Source organism: Xenopus laevis, chromosome 5S (genome assembly GCF_017654675.1).
Source record: "Xenopus laevis strain J_2021 chromosome 5S, Xenopus_laevis_v10.1, whole genome shotgun sequence".
NCBI lineage: Eukaryota > Metazoa > Chordata > Amphibia > Anura > Pipidae > Xenopus > Xenopus laevis.
Window position 1 is genome coordinate 73,309,481 of NC_054380.1, and position 21,658 is coordinate 73,331,138.

Sequence of the window (21,658 nt, forward strand, 5' to 3'; positions counted from 1 at the left end):
ACAGCACACTGTCTATATTGTAGGACACCACTTATTTAAGATTTATCTGTTTTTCCATCAGATCAAGGCGCAGAAGACATTCTTACAGTCATTCACGTTCAAAATCTCCTCAAAGGCGTTCCAGGACACCACAGAGACATTCCTTCTCTAGAGGACACTCTAGATCAATGGAGAAATCACCTTCTGGCTCACCACCAAAGCAATCTAGCTCTGGGTCCAAGTCCAGGTCAGGCCAGAGGCGTTCTGGCTCTACTAGATCCCACTCGAAATCTCCTCGTCAAAGACATTCTAACTCTTTGGCACGAAAAGAAGCAGCCAAACATTCTCGTTCCCGTTCCAGGTCTAGGTCACGGTGTTATAGGGGAAAAAACAGCCGACAATCTGGTTCTGACGAAGACTAGTGTACATTCTTGTACCCTGTAGAGGTTGTTGCAAGTTTTGTCCACAATTTGCAGACTGCTTATCTGCCAAGAAGTTTACAATATCAGCTAGACTTCCTTGCTTACTTTTTAAAAACAAGTTAGGATGTTACATGTGAAACACCCAGGCATATAGTTTTGAGTGTGGTTTTGTTTTTGGTCTGAACACATGAATTTTTTTTTTTAGTTTGTAAGTATTGGACTGTTAAATGTATCAAAATATTCTCAATTGTTTTCCTGCAAAATATAGGCCAGCATTTTATTTTACATTCTAGATTAGCCACCTGGTATTTATCAAGAAGTGATAAAATTAAATATTTTCATTTGGGAAGATGTGTGTAAGGCAACATCTGGCAAGTTTGCTAGGCTTAAAAACAAATAAGGGCACAACTGAATATTTTAGTGCTCTTATTTATGGATAGTGCGATTTCCATTCTATTAAAATATGTACACATCTGTGTAGAAATAACATTTAAATCTAAAGATTGAGATTCATTTCAGCAATAAGAGTTAAGGCATCACGTTTTACAGATGAGAATTTTTTAAAGATTGTTTTAGGATTGCATTTGACAATTTTTTTTCTGGAAAAAGTTGCATAAAATACTCTTGTTTTGTTTCCTGTGCTGCATAACCATTGTTTTGTTGCTTTCTGCAGTATTTTCTGCATTAGTCAAGTCCTGTTTAGATGCAGTAAGTAGTTTCATAATGCTTTGATTTTGCCTCAAGTGCTGTCACTTAAAATGTTGGACAGTTCAATTGTCCAATGGTTTTAATAAACGGAAAGTTTCCAACCTAAATTGTGTGCTTTATCTCATCACATTCTTTTGCATGTACATTCTTTTAACAGGTATTATGGAGAAAGCTGCTGTTATATCATCTTAAAGTAAATCTTAATTTACCCACCTTAGAAACAGCTAATTGGGTGTAGTGATCATGAAGACAGGTTACCCTATCTGCATCTGCTGACTTTTATTAAAATCACAGAATATCACAATTTTGTTATGAGTGGAGGTAAGGTGTGCACCCTTGCAGTTGAAATAACTTCAGTAGCAAATATCAACCATGTAGAGAAGGCCTCCCATCATTAACCCATAAGGTCACAATATTTTGGAACAGTAGGAATGCTGTAAAATTTAAAAGGGAAATGTGAGTTAATATAAGCATACCTCCTGTTAATGCGGATGCCTAACTCTTTCAGTAGCAGAATAGTTTTGACCATTTGTGCTTTTTTTAAATCTATTTAGTGGCATTTCCTTGCTGCATTCCACTTATGTTCGGCACTTGTGTGTGGCTGCATTAGAATGCACCCATAATTAAGAATAACAATGCGTTTAGTCCTGCTATCCAAAATGTAACGCAGGGCGAATACGCCAGTGTGTAAGACCTACAGAGTATATTTTAGGACTTACACCAAATTGTTTTATATGAGTCCTCTGCACAAAATGTCATCATTGCTGCTCCCTTCCTGTGTTTTTCATCACTGTATACTTTTACCTCCATGATTCTTCCTGTCAGCTACCCAAATCTTAACACTGAAAATACTTGATTTGGTAAGGGCTCTTACTCACAAGCGGTTGTAGCTGCGCTCCCCTGCATTCCGGTTTTCTGCGTTCAGCCGCAGGGGAGCGCAGGAATAGACGCATTACATTTTTTCCAATGGGGCTGTATTCACACAGGCGCGTGTAGGCGCCGAACGCAGGTTGAGACGCAACATGCTGCATTTTTCCTGCGTTTGGCGCCTGAAAGACGAAAATAAATAGGTGGACTGCAAAACCAATAAAGTACAATTTATTATATAATCACAAAAACACTGGCCGGACAGAAAACAGTGAATAAATTATGAATAAATAATTCTAAAATCAGTAATAAATACAATCCAGGTGGGCAATCACTTTTCCTGGGGAGAAAAATAAATTTTAAAAAAAGACGGTTGTGAGTTGTAGTTCAACAAGATAGAAAAGTTATTTCCCAAAAGTTAAAGCTGGGATTTTGAAGCAGTGGAGTGTGCAGAGTATTTAATTAGATATAACAAACAGGCTGACCGGTAGATGGCTGAATTTAGAGAGCAGATTATACAAAGGGGTATATTGGGGCGTCCCCCACTCCCTCCTCCTTGCCAGCTGCACAGGCCCCCCAAAAAGAAGTTGGAATAATCTCACCAGATACAGTTCTGGAATTTCACAAGGGCACAGCCGGATTGGAACTCTCAGCAGCCTTAAGCCCGGAAGTGATGTCATTTCTCACTTTAAATACCCTAGGCTTAAAGGGAACACAGACAATTTCAGCATTAGACATTTAAACCAAATCGGGAACACTGACCGCTTATAGCCATTAAATTGTCTCAAGCAGGGGATGGCAACTTAGTTCCACTGTATGGGTCAAGGAAGGGTAATGTTTAAGTCTTCTATTACAATTTACTGAAATGTATCATATCTCACAAAAAAGGTGCCAGTTCAAATCTGCTATTTAACCCATTCGGATGTAGAGTGTCCATATCAAATATCCACTTTTGTTCCTTACACTTTAAAAGCTCCTTCTCTTTTCAGAGTGGGGACACCATCTATCGCTAGGAACTTCAGATCTTTAAGGTTCCCTCCATGTACAGAATTGCAGTGTTCATAAAAATAGGAAGATTCTCCTTTTTCTCCCACCTTTTTTCTCCTAATGTTACTCCAATGTTCCCCAATTGTTTTAGCTAGCGGACAAATGGTTTTCCCTATATATACTAGTTTGCAGGTACAAACAATGAGAGACCACAAAATTAGACTGTTTAAATTTAGACAGTTATACAAGGTGTTTATCCTAAATTTTCTAGAATGGGTATGTAACTGAAAAGAGGCTCCCTTTTTAACCCAAGAACATTTTGAGCAATGTCCACATGGGAACATCCCTTTTATATCATGTCAGAGAAAGTTATTGGGGTTACATTGTGGGTTCCCTGAAAACCTGAAAGACATTGAAGAAAACTACATTAAAATGGATAGAATAGCCAAAATGGCAAAGACTCGGCTAATGATCAGCTCCAAGAAGATCAAAGAAGGTCTAATGTTACCTGTGAGTACTGTTACAATTAGATCACTCCTATGTGAAGCCAAGCAATTGGCAAGAAGCCCCACAAAGTACCATTGTTGAAAAAAAGAAAACATTGACTGGCCTAAAGAGAAATGGTGCCATATTTTGTGGACTGATTAAAGTGAGTGTTCTTTTTAAGTCTAGGGGCCGCAGACAGTGTCAGGCAACCCCCAAACACTGAATTCAAGCCATAGTACACTGTGAAGACAGTAAAGCGTGGTGGTGCAAGCATCATGATATGGGGATGTTTCTCACACTATGGTGTTGGGCCTATTTATCGCATACCAGGGATCATGGATCAGTTTCAATACACCAGAATACTTGAAGAGGTCATGTTGTCTTATGCAGAAGAAGAAATGCCCTTGAAATTGGTGTTTCAACAAGACAACAACCCCAAACACACCAGTAAACAACCAACATCTTGGTTTTAGACCAACAAGATTGACGTTTTGGAGTGGCCAGATCAATACCTTGACCTTAATCCAATAGAAAACTTGTGGGGTGATATAAAAAATTTCTGAGGCAAAACCAAGAAATGCAGAAGAATTGTGAAATGTAACAGGTGCCAGAAATGGACTCCATGCAACATAGATGAGCAGCAGTTCTCAGAAACACTGGTTTATACAACTAAACATTAGTTCAGTTATTAAAAGGGAAGCAAAATCTTGAAATATTTCAGTTTATACAATGAAGGTTTGAGTTTGTAAAGAAGAATGTAGACACTGTTATTTTTTGTAACAGCCTAATATTCAATTTTCTTCATTTTCTGAGAACACAAATTATGCAGTTTTCTTCATGTGTTATTTGGACTATAATGTGCAGTATTCCCAATGCATTTGCGTGTCATCAAGAAACCAGTTATCCAGAAAGCTCCGAATTACGGAAAGGCCGTCTCCCATAGACTCGTTTATAATCCAATCAAAATTTTTCTCTAATAATAAGAGCACCTTATACTTGATCCAAAATAAGACAATTAATCCTTATAGGAAGCAAAACCCGTTTATTGGGTTTATTTAATGTTTACATGATTTTTTAGTAGACCTTAGGTATGAAGATCCAAATTACAGAAAGATAACAGGTCCCATACCTCTATAAGAATTGAGCTTTATTCACTTAAAAAACTGCTATTAATCTGAACACCACTGTATAAATATTAAAAAATGAACAAAAATCAAGTGCTTTGCAAACACGCCCACTCGACAGGCACATACCATAAAGCAAAAGTACCATTATCATTGGCTTCTGCCACTTAGGTAGACTTTTGCTACATGTGCTCCTTAAAGGGGTTGTTCGCCTTCCAACACTTTTTCCAGTTCAGTCTGTTTCAGATAGTTCACAGGGAATACGGTAAAGAATTTTCTTCTAATACTTTCTGTGTGACTGTTTAAGCATTGTCATTTTTCACTTCTAAAGCAGCCCTTGTAAACTGCTCTAAATGGATACATTTAGTTGATACATTTGTTATCTTTGTCCCTGCTGAGCAGAATCTCTGGGTTTCATTAAAGGCAGCTGCTAAAATTGATACAATAAATCTCCGGGGCCTGATGGGTTTACCAACGCGTACTTTAAGACCTTTCAGACGATATTGGCCCCAATCTTAGCAGAATTATTTAACATTTTCTTACAGGGAAAAGAACAAATACCAAACACTATGCTTTCATCCTATATAGCGGGTCTACCCAAAGAGGGCAAAGATCTATCGCAATGCGGAAATTACAGGCCCATAGCACTTCTAAATAGCGATTAATTTTTTTTTACTAAACTGTAAGCCCAACGATTAGCCCCACTTACACCCAGATTGATCAATGCCGATCAAGTAGGGTTTGTGTTGGGAAGGCTAGCAGGAGATAATATCTGCAGGGCGATAGATCTTATAGATATTATTCAATCTCGAGGTATTCCATCGGTAGTTTTGAGTCTAGATGCAGAGAAAGCCTTTGATCGGGTAGACTGGGCATATATGGCTCAGCTTCTCCAGTCTATGGGATTCCAAGGACCTTTTCTCCAAGTGGTCCAATCATTATACACAACGCCATCAGCCTATTTAAAACTAAATGGAGATGTTGGCTTACCAATCCATATCTATATCCATATAAACTAGTCTATTTTATGGAATAAATACTAATGGGCTAAACACTATGGAATATTGTAAATGGGCTACCCGATCTTCTCTACTGGATACTATAAACCAGGTCTGTCCATCTTCTGTGGTACTTAGGGCTGAATTTTTTTTTTATAAACCAGCCCCATGGTATCACAATAATGTATATCGTTATAAACATTAATGGTGGTAGCACACAAAAAACTAAATGGTTGGTGTTCATCAGGCACAGACCAACAATCTGTGAGTTTGGTCAAATGATTGAGGGGCTGCTGTAAGATGCCATAGAAAGCCACTATTTATTGGGCTGGTGGTGGTGGTGGTGGGGGCACTGTGGAATTGGAATGCCAGGGCCTATTTTGATTCCCAGTCTGGACCTGGTCTGTGTACTTAAAATGCCAGGGCCTCTTTTGAATCTCAGTCCAGACCTGGGCAGATCTTTTGGTTTAGTATAGCCTACTAAATAATGCTTTGCACTTTTGAACCTAATACCAATTGGCATGCAAAGAACAATGAAAAGTTAAGAGCATATGTACTAACACCATTATAGGTTGCACGGAAACTGTACAGGTGATGTCACACCAGGTGCTTTCTCAATCAGTGTATATATGTCAAGGGCAAAACTGCCGCTCTGCTCAGAGGGGGTTGATTTTGTTATGCCAACACCAAACTATGTCTATAAAGAAGAAGAAAGCAGATCACTATTTTCTCTCCCAGTGTAGCTACACCAGTGAAGAAACCAGCTGCCATGTCATGGCTAAGGATGGCACACATTATGCATCTGCTTATCTCCACAGGTGTATATAGATAAATGCACTCCCAATCTGCTCCTTCCTGTATTTTCATTGACAGGCACAGACTTTGCAAACATGCGGAGCAGATATCTGTGTGTAATCAATGCCATATGGGTCTGCACACAGAAACTAGCCAAAGCACATTTGTCTTGCAACACTACTGTTGGTATTTAATTTAAAATGAAGTGGCTAATGAAAAGGAGAAACAAACCCTTAATAAAAAAAACCCTACCCCCCCTACATAGACCCCCCTCCCCCTTAACCTGACAAATCAAGGAAATTGGCGAAGCGCCTGTCTCATTCCGAAGATTACCAAAGAGAAGAAGATGGCTGTCGTGAACTCGGCTGAAAAGAATCTGCACAGAGGGGTAAGTAAAGAGTTAGGGGCATTTGCCCGGGGTAGCAGCTAGGCTGGCTGGAGGAGGGAGGGGGTCTATGTTAAAGTGTTAACATGAATATGATACATTTCTCTGTGTTCTTTATTTTAGAAAATAATGGCTTAAAGCAGAAGGAAAGGCATTTTCAACTTGGGGGTGCCAAAAATTAGGCACCCCAAGTGATTGTATTGACTTACCTCACACCCCTGGCCGGTGCTCCGATCAGCAGAAAACTGCACCAGCCCGGGGTTATTCCAGGGAGCACCACAGAGCGATATAGTCTTTCTGATTCTTCTTTCTTCTTGAGGCTGTGCATGCACAGTAGAGTGAAAAGCTGAACTTTAACGAAAAAAAAAACAGCTATTTTGTTCTACTGCGCAAGCGTCTGTCCCAGGAAATTTGAAGAAAGAAGCAGGGTTCGTTCCATGGTGCTCACTGGAATAACCCGGGCTGGTGCAGTTTTCTGCTAATAGGAGCACCGGCCCAGGGTGTTGGGTACGTAGATACAATAACTTGGGGGTGCCTAACTTTTGGCACCCCCACACCTTTTCTTCTCCTTTAAAAGCCATGTTAACCCAATTCACACAATTTTACAAACAGAAGAGGTAGTTTTAATTATAATTTTAATAAAAAATTTTATGAAAACAGGAGGCAAGCTCAAACAACAAATATATGGATACAGTAAGTAGAATCATAGCTTTCTTTAATGAATAGCACTTCCATTCCTGAAAAACAATGGAAAACAACAAAACACTGTAAACTGCACAAAATTAACAAAAAGATGGAGACAAAATGAGAGTCAGGATGCTGGGATTCAAATAGCAGCTGTAAAATAGCAAAAAATTAATTAATTATTAGCATGTTTGTGTCTAAACAAACTGAATAAAATGATAATTAACATTAACTAAAAGTAACAAGTTCTGTGAATTAACCCTTTAAGTGCCAGCAGAATTTCACATTTTATTTGTACTCAGTGCCAGACTTTTTGTGTTCTCTCACATTTTCTGGGAGGTACCTTTAGTTTACCTAGGAAAACTATACACTGTTTTTATTCTGGAGTAACCAAGGCATCTAAATCTGCCTGCGTTTTTGTGTATTTCCACCTCTGAGAAAAGATTTATAGCTCTAAATACCAAAAAAGAAGTAAATATGTGTCATTTTAGGGAGATTTAGGACTTCTGTACAGCAAAAACTCCCAGCAATACATAGTGAATTTTGACACAGAAATCAGATTATTTTAGATTCCAGTGCCAAAAAATCCTGGAACAGTAGGTTTACCCCAGGAAAACATTTTTCTTTTTTTTTTTAAAAAAAGTACACATTCTGGTGAATCCAAAATGGGTAACCATGTCTCTCTACAACTAACTACAAAACATCAAAGCTTGTCTGAACTTTTACGTTTTTAAAATGTATTAAAATTCTAAATAATTACCTCAAAGCTTTTATTTACAGCACCTTATCTCCCACACAGTATTATTAGGTACCAAGAAAAAACAACTAAATATGAATTCCAGGGGTCCTCCAAAAAGTTTGATGTCCATTGTGCATAGGATTACCAAAGTATCTGGCATTTATAGGTCCCAAAATGAAGTTAGCGCATACAAATAGTAGGTCACTTCAGCGGATTTAAAATCAACTCCGACACCTGTACTTTGAGAGAATTTACTCCAAGATCTTTGTTCAGTCCATCTTGGAGGAATTCCAGCAAGTGGGGGCTTTGGCATTGAAAGTGGTCTATCAGCTTTTTTTGGCACCAAGAGATGAACGTGTGCCAAACAAAAGTGGGTTTTGGAGGTTGCTGGTTTATGTGCATGCAGGAGCATGTGTGTTACCAGTGTTGAGAATCCTTTGTGTGCGCAGATTTTGCCTCTTTTGGTCTGGGTGTCTGTGTTGGCCCTGAAGTAGAAGGTCCTCTCTGAGGGGTAGCCTCCATGGGGAGGTGATGGCTAGGTGCGGTCATTCAGAGAACCATAGTCTTCTGGGCAAAAATGGCATTACCACGATGACTGTTGTTTGAAATAGTCATAGTCTACGGATGATTGGGTGTATCATTGAAATTGGAGGAAAGATGTAAACTAGGATAAAATACTAAGGTGCTGTCATTGCATCTACCATTAAAGATTGCCCTGGAGCAGAACTGTTGGACCTGGTGTTTGAACCTGGACACCATTAGGTCTATTTTTTGGAACACCTCCTTGTGAAGGGCCCATTCTCCTGGGTCCAGGAAGTGGTGGCTGAGGAAATCAGCCTGTCAGTTGAGTTGCCCTGGGATGTAAACTTCTGAAAGGTGACAGTAATTGGGTTCTGCCAAATGAGAATTTGTTTAACCTCTGTCCACGTGCCTTTGCTTCAGGTGCCTCCTTGGTGGTTGATGTACGCCACAGTGGTGGCGTTGTCCAATTGGACCTTTCCTGAATAGTTTCGTAATAGTGGGGAAACAGTGGCCGAGAGACAGATAAATTGCTCGTAGCTCCAAAATATTTATATCAAGCTGGGTCTCTTTGGGGGACCACTTGCCCTGTATGGTCCTGTGTTACAATACACCTTCCCAACCTATGAGGCTGGCATTGGTTTGCTGATGTGGAAAGCTGTTGGAACGAAAGGACCGTTTGGATTTGGAATACGGCTGTTTTGTTCCCTTATCTTGAGGAAGGAAGTTACTCTTCCCTCATGTCATTTTGGATATGAGGGAGTCTAATTGTGGTCTGAATAGAGAAGATCCTGTGAATGGGAGTGCTAGGACTGGTAGCTGGGTCAGCATTCCATGTTTTCATCCTGAGGGCCCATCTAGCGGATACTGACAGCGAAGATGACCTAGCTGTCAGTTGTAGGATATCCATTGTTGTGTCACAAAGAAGATACTGCATTAAGTGCCGTAGAAAGATGTGACTGCATATCAAATTCTGGAACCTCCAGAGCTTCTTCCAGCCACAGGAGTAGGGTTTTGGAGACACAGGCCAATATTATTGTTGGTTTGAAGGTAGTGGTAAAGAATAGAAAATGTTTTTGAGTAGATTTTTCTGCTTGTTTGGCTGTTGTGAAGGGGTTTCTCTTCACCATGGAAATGATTCTGCGATCATCCACCACTATTGTCTTCCGTGGACGTCCAGGTATTTTTGTGCTTTTTCTTTCTTTCTCAGGATGTACCAAACTGTAGATTTTGCCACTCCTAATATTGTAGCAATTTCTCGGATGGGTTTTTTCTGTTTTTGCAGCTTAAGGATGGCTTGTTTCATCTGCATGGAGAGGTCCTTTGGCATGTTGTTTATTCACAGCAAAATCTTCCACATACAAGCATCCCCCTCAAATCAACTCCATTGTATAATTAACAAAGGAATTGCCCACACCTGCCCATGAAATAGCCTTTGACTCAATTGTCCAATTACTTTTGAGCCCCTGAAATGAAGTGATTGTGTTAGAAAAAGGCTTTAGTTCCTCACATTTTTATGCTTTTATTCACAGAACATAGATTCTGTGTTCTGTGGCATTTAAAGGGTTAAGTCATAAACGAAACTAATGATATACAGCACCCCGTCACACTTCACATAGCACCTCATTACACACCCTGCACAAAGGTTATGACCCTAAAGGATGACCCCACAGCATCCAGAGAACAGTGACCACTGCACCCCAAGCAATGAGTCACACTGAAACCCACCCAGCATCCAGAAACTCAGTAACACCCACAAAGGCCCGGGCGTATGGTGTCATGCTCCCCGAGAACTGCCCACATGGCAAATCTCCTACAGTTACTCACCAGGCGCAAACAGTCCTCAGTGCAGATAAAGACAGGGGAAGTGTGCCCGTGTGCACACAGGAAAGGGGCAGACCGGAATGACCGTGGCCGGCCTAGGGGTGCCATACATACAAATCCGGCCCTGGTAACCCCCCACAACACCTGCATTGACATGATCAGTAACCATCCCTCCTCACAAACATCCAGAGGCACAGCGACCCCCCCACGAGCAAAGGCACAGTAAACCCCACGAGCATCCAGAGGCACACGGACCCCCCCCCAAACCACACAAAGATCGAGAGGCACAGTGACCCAACCAACAAAAATCCAGAGGCACAGTGACCCCCACACATACAAAAATCCAGAGGCACAGTGACCCCCCCACATACAAAAATCCAGAGGCACAGTGACCCCCCCACATACAAAAATCCAGAGGCACAGTGACCCCCAACAATCCAGAGGCACAGTGACCCCCCACATACAAAAATCCAGAGGCACAGTGACCCCCCCACATACAAAAATCCAGAGGCACAGTGACCCCCCCACATACAAAAATCCAGAGGCACAGTGACCCCCCCACATACAAAAATCCAGAGGCACAGTGACCCCCCACATACAAAAATCCAGAGGCACAGTGACCCCCCCACATACAAAAATCCAGAGGCACAGTGACCCCCCCACATACAAAAATCCAGAGGCACAGTGACCCCCCCACATACAAAAATCCAGAGGCACAGTGACCCCCCCACATACAAAAATCCAGAGGCACAGTGACCCCCCACATACAAAATCCAGAGGCACAGTGACCCCCCCACATACAAAAATCCAGAGGCACAGTGACCCCCCCAAAAAATCCAGAGGCACAGTGATCCCCCCACAAACATCCAGAAGCACAGTGACCCCCCACAAAAATCCAGAGGCACAGTGACCCCCCCACATACAAAAACCCAGAGGCAAAGTGACCCCCCACAAAATCCAGAAGCACAGTGATCTCTGCAGCAGCCTGCAGCTTTTCTTCCAAACCCTGGTGAGCCTACCATACACTTTACTGCTTGGATCCGTATGAGGGACAACGTTTATTCTATACATTACCATTACCTGATGAAACTGCTCTTACTGCTATACTGCTATAAAGAACTTTTTCATGCCAAGAGTAAATGTGGTTGCTGAAAGTTATAAATTCTGCCAACGTGGACAACGTAATGACGAATCTACAGAACAATTTGTAGCAGCTTTGAGAGAGCTGGTTGTTACCTGTGAGTTTGGGAACCTCACAGATGAAATGCTATGAGACCAAATAGTGGAAAAAACAAACTCACCTCTCATTAGAGAGAGACTGCTCCTAGAGCAGGATTTAACCCTTGCAAAGGCTATTACAGTTGTTAGCCAAATTGAAACAGCAGTAGCAGAGGCTAAAACTCTCAGTCAGGGAACTGCTGGGAATGTACAGACTGTGAATTCAACACTGTGGCCTAATAATGCACAGTCACAGGCAAAATACAGTGCTAAGGAAAGGGATTCATCTACACTGCAAAACTGTGCAGCAAATACAAATAGAAAATACTGCTTTGCTGTGGTTCAACACAACAAACTGCAAATCAAGTTACATGTCCTGCAAAAGCTAAACTGTGTCGCTGATGCACAAAAGTAGGACATTTGCTAAGATCTGGCGTAGTTCTGCTAAAGATGTTCATGAAGTCACTACTACAAATGTTACAGTATTAAGTGTGGATAAAGCTGATACATTTATTCCAGACAAGTTTATATGCACTGTCAGTACTGCTTCTGCTGACAAGGGACACTCCATTAACCTGATGCTTGATACAGGTTCAGCTGTTTCTATACTACCAAAGGATATTTTCTTGAAATACTTTGCAGAAGATCCTCTTGTTGCACCTGCCCTGAAACTGGTCAGTTACTTAAAGGGATACTGTCATGGGAAAAAAAAAATTTTCTCAAAATTAATCAGTTAATAGTGCTGCTCCAGCAGAATGCTGCATTGAAATCCATTTCTCAAAAGAGCAAACAGATTTTTTTATATTCAATTTTGAAATCTGACATGGGGCTAGACATATTGTCAATTTCCCAGCTGCCCCAAGTCATGTGACTTGTGCTCTGATAAACTTCAATCACTCTTTACTGCTGTACTGCAAGTTAGAGTGATATCACCCCCTCCCTTTCCCCCCCAGCAGCCACACAAAAGAACAATGGGAAGGTAACCAGATAGCAGCTCCCTAACACAAGATAGCAGCTGCCTGGTAGATCTAAGAACAGCACTCAATAATAAAATCCAGGGCCCACTGACACATTCAGTTACATTGAGAAGGAAAACCAGCAGCCTGCCAGAAAGCATTTCTCTCCTAAAGTGCAGGCACAAGTCACATGACTGGGGGCAGCTGGGAAATTGACAAAATATCTAGCCCCATGTCAGATTTCAAAATTGAATATAAAAAAAAATCAGTTTGCTCTTTTGAGAAATGGATTTCAGTGCAGAATTCTGCTGGAGAAGCACTATTAACTGATGCGTTTTGAAAAAAACATGTTTTCCAAAGACAGGATCCCTTTCAAGGATCCAATCCCTTTGCTTGGTTGCTTGCCAGTGACTGTACAATTTGAATCAAATACTGCAAAATGTGAATTTTATATTGTGAATAAGGGTACTGCTATACTTGGAAGGGATCTCTTTGCTGCATTAAACCTACAATTAGTTGATGGTCTCATTACTACAGCACCAGTGCCTGCCACACAGCCAGTGTCTAAAATTTCACTGGGTTGGGCCACACTTCACTGCGTTGGGCAAAGAACTTTGTACACAAAGTTAAGTTGAGACCAGATGTAAAACCAGTACCATTTCCTGATTCAGCATGGGAAAAACTTGCTATCGATAGAGAGGAATATTGTGCATAGGAAATCTTCAGTGTATTACCCACAAGCAAATGGAGAAATCGAGAGATTCAACAGAAGTTTGAAAGAAGCACTACTGACAGCAAATCTTACTGGGAAATCTTGGAAAGTGTTTACAACAGAGTTCCTACATAACTACAGAGCAACGTGCCATGCAACAACCCAATCATCTCCAGCTGAATTATTACATGGCAGACAGATGCACACTAAGTTACACATTGCAGACATCAAACTTCCACCAAATACTGTTCCTACAAAATCATCTACTGCGGACATTGTGAAACGTCACCAAGCCAAATGCTAGACTTATACTGACTGAAAACGTGGTGCAAGAGAAGTGCACTTTCAGCCTGGGTCTTTAGTCAGAATTAAGAAACCAGGAATACTGAAACAAGGACACTCTAAATTTACTACACCACTTGAAGTGAGATGCCAGAGAGGACCATACACATATGAACTGTCTGATGGACGCATATGGAATGCAAGTCATCTTGCGCCTGTTAGATATGACTTTGGAGAAGCTCCATTTGATGAAGGACATTTTCCTACTCCTGTTACCAACTGTAATAGGCCTGAAGAAAGTGAACCTATAAGGCGTACTTAGAGAATAAGAAAACTACCTGCATGGACCAAAGACTATGTGATGTAAAGGATGCATAATATTGCTTTAATATGTATACTGTTTTATTATTGCTGTTTATTACATTTGCCCAAATGCTTTCCTACTATAGGGGGAATATGTGGTGTTTATACAAAAGGCCTGCGGGTGTTACTGTGCACAGGACTTTCTGCACAGCTTGAGTGTGTTAGTGTTTAAGCTTACTGTTATATAATACCTGCATGACTCTGCTAATAAAGCACTGTTATACTCTGCTTATCCTCGGCTACCCAAAATATAACAGTGACCCCCCCCACAAAAATCCAGAGGCACAGTGACCCCCCACAAACATCCAGAGGCACAGTGACCCCCCACAAACATCCAGAGGCACAGTGACCCCCCCACAAACATCCAGAGGCACAGTGACCCCCCACAAACATCCAGAGGCACAGTGACCCCCCCCACAAACATCCAGAGGCACAGTGACCCCCCCCCCACAAACATCCAGAAGAACAGTGACCCCCCAAAGATTCTGAGACATAGTGACCCCCCAATTAGTCCAAGGCACAGTGAGTTACCCCCCCCAAACCACACAAAGATACAGAGGCACATGACCCCCCCCATACATTCCGAGGCACAACAACCCCCCTCCATATGAGCATCCAGAACAGTGCAACCCCATACGAACATTACAATTACAGTGAACTAACTCAAAACTTTGCTGTACGAAACCTTCAATCCACCTACGAATCGGCAACTCCGAGAAGGAAGTCGCAGGTCCTACGAAGACGCAGCCTGCCACAATGGAAGGATTCAGGGATTTCGCATATTTGAATATACCGCTCCACTACAGCTCGGTCACATGGTAGGATCACATGCCTGAGTCATGTCACGTGACGGTGACGTCACCGGGCCCATTTTCAACTTGGAACTAGCAGCCACCGCAAGGATTTAGCATGGCACACAACAAAATACCACCTAGGTGGCTGAACTGTCCCCGGAGGGGACAGCCTGTTGCAGGTAAGAATTGGCTTTACTTGTGTACTGTCTGTGTATTCTCCGTGTGCATCTGTTTACGGTATGGGGATGACGGGAGTTGTAGTTTAACAAGAACAAGAGAAATGCAGCTTGAGCAGGATTGGTTCACTCCTGTGCTTAAGAACAGCGAATAACTCCTTTATTTGTTAACATTTACATCAGGTCTGGTTAGGAATTTTATTTCACAGAGTAATCTTTCGTTTTTAACATCCAAACATTGTATTTTAGTGGAAGGATTGCGCCAGCAGCAGTCATAACTAAACTGATCGTATAGAGCAAGTGTCTGTATATAACATGGGTCCAGTCCATCACTGGCTTTCTACTGAATGTGCATAGTCAGGGAAAAGGTTGATAGTGATATTTTGGCAGTGTGTCAGGCAGAAGAGATAAGGAAACAGTGGTCTTGCCATAGTGACTCCCAAGGGAGAACTAAATGTCAATAAAACAGTTCTGTAATTGCACTCTTTGGAGACAAGCCCACACTATAGAGTTTTGTGGAATAAGGGTAGGGACACACTGGGCGATTTGGGGAGATTTAGTCGCCTGGCGACTAATCGCAGCGACTTTTCTCCCCGAAAGCCTCCCCTCACTCTGCGCCTGGATAAAATGAAAAGTCGCCGGCGCTAATCACACACGGCGATTCGTTTTCCGAAATCGCCCGAAGTTGCCTCACGAGGAAACTTCGGGCGACTTCGGAAAACGAATCGCCGCGTGTGATTAGCGCAGGCGATTTTTCATTTTAGCCAGGCGCAGAGCGAGGGGAGGCATTCGGGGAAGATTGGTCGTGGAAAGTCGCGGCGATTAGTCGCCAGGCGACTAAATCTCCCCAAATCGCCCAGTGTGTCCCTACCCTAAGGGTGTATATTATCTTTTTATCAAGCTATTGTGTATCTAAAAGTCCCTATGTCCCAGAGCAGAATCTTTTTAAGGGGCTCCATCCCACAAGCATTGAAGAAGCTGATCTGTTTGACGTACATGCAGTCAGAAGCTTCCTCCCAGTCTTCACACTGGCTCTGCCATATTTAAACTGGAAGCAGGGCCAGTAATATCTGGATAATAACTGGAGCAGCAACAGTAATATCTGCTTCAGTGCCGTTACAGCCAAGGCCGGATTGAAATAAAAAGGTGCCCTGGTCAATAAAGAAATATTAATGTGTACCTTGCTAGGTATATCAGCCATGTTTAACCTGTGGCCCTAAAGTTGTTGTTAGGGTTCTGATATAAAGTTGAATAACTACTGGAAGGCAATTGGCTTAACATCCCTAACAAGAATAATATGTCCATCCAACAGTGTAATAACTTCATAACAAGCTTTCTGAAATGTAAGTTCCTTTTTAAGGCTGATAAGAATAGAGTTTGAAACTGCCCCACTGCTATTCTGTCTTGGCAGATCATCAGGACCTTAAGTTATTTAAAGGAACAGTAACAACAAAAAATGTAAGTGTTTCTTAAGGGTAAAGGAATAGCATTTTACCCCCAAGTCACTACGTTTACTTACCTGACACCCCTATCAGCAGAAAACTGCAGCGGCCTGGGGTTCTTCTAGCCACCAACATGGAGAGATCCTCTTCCTGCTTCTTTGAGTCTTCACACAGTTGTACATGCGCAGTATAGCAGAAAGCCGGACTTTAGCTAAAAAGCTGGCTGTTTCGCTCAACTGCACATGCGTCTGCCCCAGGAAAACCGATGAAGCAGGAAGAGGATCTCTCCGTGCTGCTCACTAGAAAACCCCCAGGCCGGTGCGGTTTTCTGCTGATCGGAGCACCGGCCCGGGGTGTCAGGTAAGTAAAATAGTCACTTGGGGGTGCCTAACTTTTGGCACCCCAATTGTAAAATGCTTTTCTTTGTCCTGTAAATGGAATGACTGCACTGGTAAAATTGGTGCGTTTTTACAGAAAAACAATTATAGTTTATATAAACAAGCTGCTGTGTAGCCATGGGGGCAGCCATTCAAGCACAGGGTACATAATAGATAACAGATTCGTTCTGAGAAATGCCATTGTATACTACAGTATACTACAGGGCTTATCTGTTATCTGCTGTGTAACATGTGCCTTTGTTGCTCCTTTTTCAGCTTTGAATGGCTGCCTCCATGGCTACACAGCTGTTTGTTTATATAAACTATAATTGTGTTACTGAAGAAACACACCAGTTTTAGCAGTTTAACACAACAGTACACTATATTTTCATCACTTTAAAACCGTTTACTTTTTTGTTATTACTTCTCCTTTAAGTTTTCTGTTCAGCTCTAACTCTCCTGTAACAGAGCACCAGATCTGAGCAGCAAAGCTTCAGTAGACCGTTTACTGCATCTGTAACTAAAGCTTCTAGGGTTCTAGACAAACCACCAGACTGCATTAGTGTTACTTGTGTTATTAACATTATAGAAACTAAATCTGGAATCTTTAAATATATAAAGTGAACTCGTAGAAATGTATAACCTAAGTTGTTGGTTTAATTAAGTACAATTCATAGGAGTGAAAGCTCAAGTAAAAATAACTTCTCAGTGAGCACCACAGAGCAATCTTCTTCCTGCTTATTCCTTCTTTGGGGTGGGTTCACATGTGCCATAGAGGGACAAGCTGAATTATAAGCAAAAAGCCAGCTTTTTCACTGTACTAGACATGGGCTGGCTAGGCGGCCACTGGAGAACAAAGAAACTGCAGATCGCTTTGTGGCGATTGCTGAGAACGACTCTGGGCTGGTGCAGTTTTCTGCTAACGGTAGCCTCGGCCCAGGGTGTCGGGTAAGTGATTATAATCACGGGGCTGCCTAACATTTGGTACCCCCAATGATAACCTTTCCTTATCCTTAAAAGAGAGTAAAACAATTGTTTTGATTCTCTCAACATAGTAAGGGTAAGGGGCTAATATAACAGATACAATTTAGCTAACACCTAAATGGTGTTCCTCCACTTCCACTTATTATTCACAAATGTATCTGTTTTTAAAAATAGGTCATTACATTTACCATTATAAAACCAATAGAGTTCATGAAATAAAAAGTGCTCTAAAATGTAAAACATGAATAAATCTGTGCAACTTGTGCTTGCACTATGCAATGTGACTCTTAAAGTGGCCATAGACGTAACAATAGAATTCTACCTGTATCTGACGATTCAGCACTAACCAATGGCCGATGTTTGGGTCCCTTCAAAGGCACCCAATCAAAATTTTCTGTCCAGCCCGATCGTTGAGCCGACAGATATCCAAGTCCTCTGCCGATATCGGTCAGCTCTTTTTCCACCATACACGCAACGAATATCGGACGAAAATTCATTTCGTACGATATTATCTGTGCGTCTATGGCCACCTTTAAGCTGGCTATAGATGTTGAGATTTTTAAAAGATCCGATTGTCATTGTGAGACCACGATTATCTTGGTACCATTGTACGAATTGTCCATCAACTAAAAAGACGAATTTGCAAGGAAAACCAGGGTAGCTGCCTGCTTGTCCCTGCAAACATAGATAGATTGCACTGGGACCAACAAAGATTGTCAGGTTGACAGATGTCGACCGAAAAATCGTAAGATGTTCGATCGTTCGAATCCCACTAACCGCACGATAATTTCGGAAGATTGGTCGGACTTCGCTAAAATTGGTCGTTCGGCAAGAGAAATCTTTGCGTCTATGGGGAGAATTACTTAAGGGCAAGAGCACGCAAAGCATACAATCCTATGTTTTTAAGGCAGGAGGAGAGAAGAGGGGTTGCTCCTGTACACTTTGGGGTTGAGCTGCACTGACAGGCACAGTCTCATCCTGAGTGCAGCTAAACAGCGCAGATGTTGGATTGGCCCTTAAAACATTAAATCATGTTAGAAATAATCTGCAACCAACGTCATCAGTATGTTTTGCAACAATAAGTTTGCTTTGGTCTTGAGAGAGCCCTTTGCTTTTACCCATCATGAGATGCTTGTGTGATATCTTGGTAATGATGTCACAAGGCAACCCTTTTGAAATAAAAAAAAAAAAATGGTATAAAGGTGATACCACTTTTATTTTTTTTATTTCAAAAGGGTTGCCCTGTAACATTTGTACTGGGCTAACACAGTACAGCAACTTTACCTGGTAATTATCTTGGTAATGAGAAACCTTTTTATGCCATCAATTAGGACAAAATCAGCCGATATTAATTTGCACTGATAAGGGGTAGAATTGCTTTCTAAATACGGACAGATTTCAATGGGTGTTCAATACGAATTCCCTGTGTCTTTCCACTTTACTACACATAACTTTATTTATGGACTTATTACATCTGGTGTAAATTTAATGTCAGTAGCCCCATTAGATATATGTTTACTGAGATAAACATTGAAGTGTTCAATACTTATTTTCACTGCTGTAACAGCTCCCATTTCTGTGTTCTAGTCCAGTGCCAAAGTGTTTTTACAGGTTAATGTATGGTTTAATACTTACACTAATGGGTATGTTATGACTTCAAACATTCAAGTCCTGTCCCTAATGTGTTATATGTTATATTATACTCTTACATATTATGTGAATATCTTGCAGCTAATATGTGCATGTGGTTAAAAATGTGTACTCAGTCACAGCTTTGTCCCCCCACAGCAAAATTTTTACCTCTGAAGACTATGTTGGGACCAAAATATGATGATCAGGTTCCTGAGGAGAATCGTTTCCATCCCAGCATGCTGTCCAACTACTTGAAAAGCCTTAAGGTTAGTAGGGCAGAACATTTCTGCCTGTCTCCAGTTCATGTATAGATTGAGCGACAATTTACAGACTATTTAGTTACCGTTGGCATTTCAAGTATTGCCCTTAAAGGGATCCTGTCATGGGAATTTTTTTTTTTTTTTTTTCCAAAACCCATCAGTTAATAGTGCTGCTCCAGCAGAATTCTGCACCGAAATACGTATTTCAAAAGAGCAAACAGATTTTTTAATATTTAAGTTTGAAATCTGGCATGGGGCTAGACATATTGTCAGTTTCCCAGCTGCCCCAGTCATGTGAGATGTGCTTTGGTAAACTTCAGTCACTCTTTACTGCTGTACTGCAAGTTGGAGTGATATCACCCCCTTTCCTACACCCCCCCAGGATAACACCTGCCTGGTAGATCTAAGACTAGCACTCAATAGTAAAATCCAAGTCCCACTGCGACACATTCAGTTACATTGAGAGGGAGAAACAACAGCCTGCCAGAAAGCAGTTCAATCCTAAAGTGCTGGCTCTTTCTGAAAGCACATGGTCAGGCAAAATTACCTGAGATGGCTGCCTACACACCAATATTACAACTAAAAAAATACACTTGCTGGTTCAGGAATGACTTTTTATATGGTAGAGTTTTGGTATGGTAAAATTATTTGCAGTGTAAACAGTGTAATTTAGAAATAAAAACAACATCATAAAAATCATGACAGAATCCCTTTAAGTTTGTTTTGTTAAAAACAGTGAAATAATTCGATATGGCAGTATAGTCTACATGTTTGTTGAAATTTTGCAGGAAGAGGTTGGTAAATACATGTTCAGTATATGCACAGCTCATTCCTTGTCTTCTGCCACCAGCACCCGCAAGGAGTTATCCAAATTAACCAAAGCAGTCAAGTCTGTAGAAAACTGCTTAGTAAGGTCACCAGATAGGATAGGTACGGACGCCACTTAACTGGCATTTAGCCTCTGCAGTATAATTGCAAGTGTTAATCATGGCTTGGCACATTGAGTGACTGACCCTATTTCTCCTTTTATATATTTTACTTGTGGTGAATAAGCAAAGCACCAACAACTGATAAAATGTGTATATCATACTATTAAGCTAATCTATCTTAAAAGGGATACTATCATAAGGAAATGTGTTTTTTTTTATTTAAATGCATCGATTTATAGTGCTACAGACTTCTGCACTGAAATCCATCTTTCAAAAAAGCAAACTGATTTTTTTTGTATTTCATTTTGAAATCTGACATGGGGGATACACATATTATCAGTTCCCCATAAACTTCAGTCACTCTTTACTACTGTAATGCAAGTTGGAGTGATATCACCCCCTCCCCAGCAGCCCATCCGCAGAACAATCGGAAATAACCAGATAAGAACTCTCAGGTAGATATAAGAACAATACTCAATTGTAAAAATCCATGTTCTTTAGTTACATTGAGTAAGAAACAACAGCCTGTCAGAAAGCAGTTCCATAGTGCAGTACTGGCTCTTTCTGAAAGCACATGACCAGGCAAAATGACCTGAGATGGCTGCCTACACACCAATATTACAACTAAAAAAATACACTTGTTGGGTTAGGAACGAAGTTTTACATAAGTGAATTATTAATTAATTAATTAATTAATTTAAAACTAAGAACTGACAGAATGCTGACAGAATCTCTTTAATTTTCACAGGTTAAAATGGGGCTGTTAGTAGATCTGACCAACACAACTAGATTCTATGATCGAAATGATATTGAAAAAGAAGGTATCAAGTACATCAAACTTCAATGCAAAGGGTAAGTTCCATGTTTTAATCATTACAAAGAATTTATTGGTGAAACCTGCAGTAAAATTTTGCTCATCACTTGTGACATACTTAGAAATTAGCAATTAAAGAGAATGTTTTCTCTGGCATTTTGTGCATATTAATATCCTGACCTGTGCACTTTATCAAAGGTCG

At 41.0% G+C, this 21,658-nt stretch overlaps 2 protein-coding genes across 3 annotated transcripts in view; both read left to right on the forward strand.

Moving 5' to 3' along the window:
- The window catches only part of LOC108717975 (serine/arginine-rich splicing factor 12), a 20,932-nt gene extending 19,716 nt beyond the window's left edge, over nucleotides 1-1,216 (forward strand). The window contains exon 5 of the mRNA XM_018265448.2: nucleotides 62-1,216. Within this exon, the coding sequence (XP_018120937.1) occupies nucleotides 62-401 (340 nt within the window). The 3' untranslated portion in view covers nucleotides 402-1,216. The remainder of the gene's footprint in view (nucleotides 1-61) is intronic.
- Nucleotides 1,217-14,863: 13,647 nt separating this feature from the next.
- The window catches only part of rngtt.S (RNA guanylyltransferase and 5'-phosphatase), a 157,255-nt gene continuing 150,460 nt past the window's right edge, over nucleotides 14,864-21,658 (forward strand). Inside the window, exons 1-3 of one of the 2 annotated variants that reach the window (XM_041563968.1) lie at nucleotides 14,864-15,021; nucleotides 19,610-19,719; nucleotides 21,391-21,494. In XM_041563968.1, coding sequence (XP_041419902.1) covers nucleotides 14,958-15,021; nucleotides 19,610-19,719; nucleotides 21,391-21,494 — 278 coding nt within the window. In that variant the 5' untranslated portion in view covers nucleotides 14,864-14,957. 2 annotated transcript variants of the gene reach the window in all.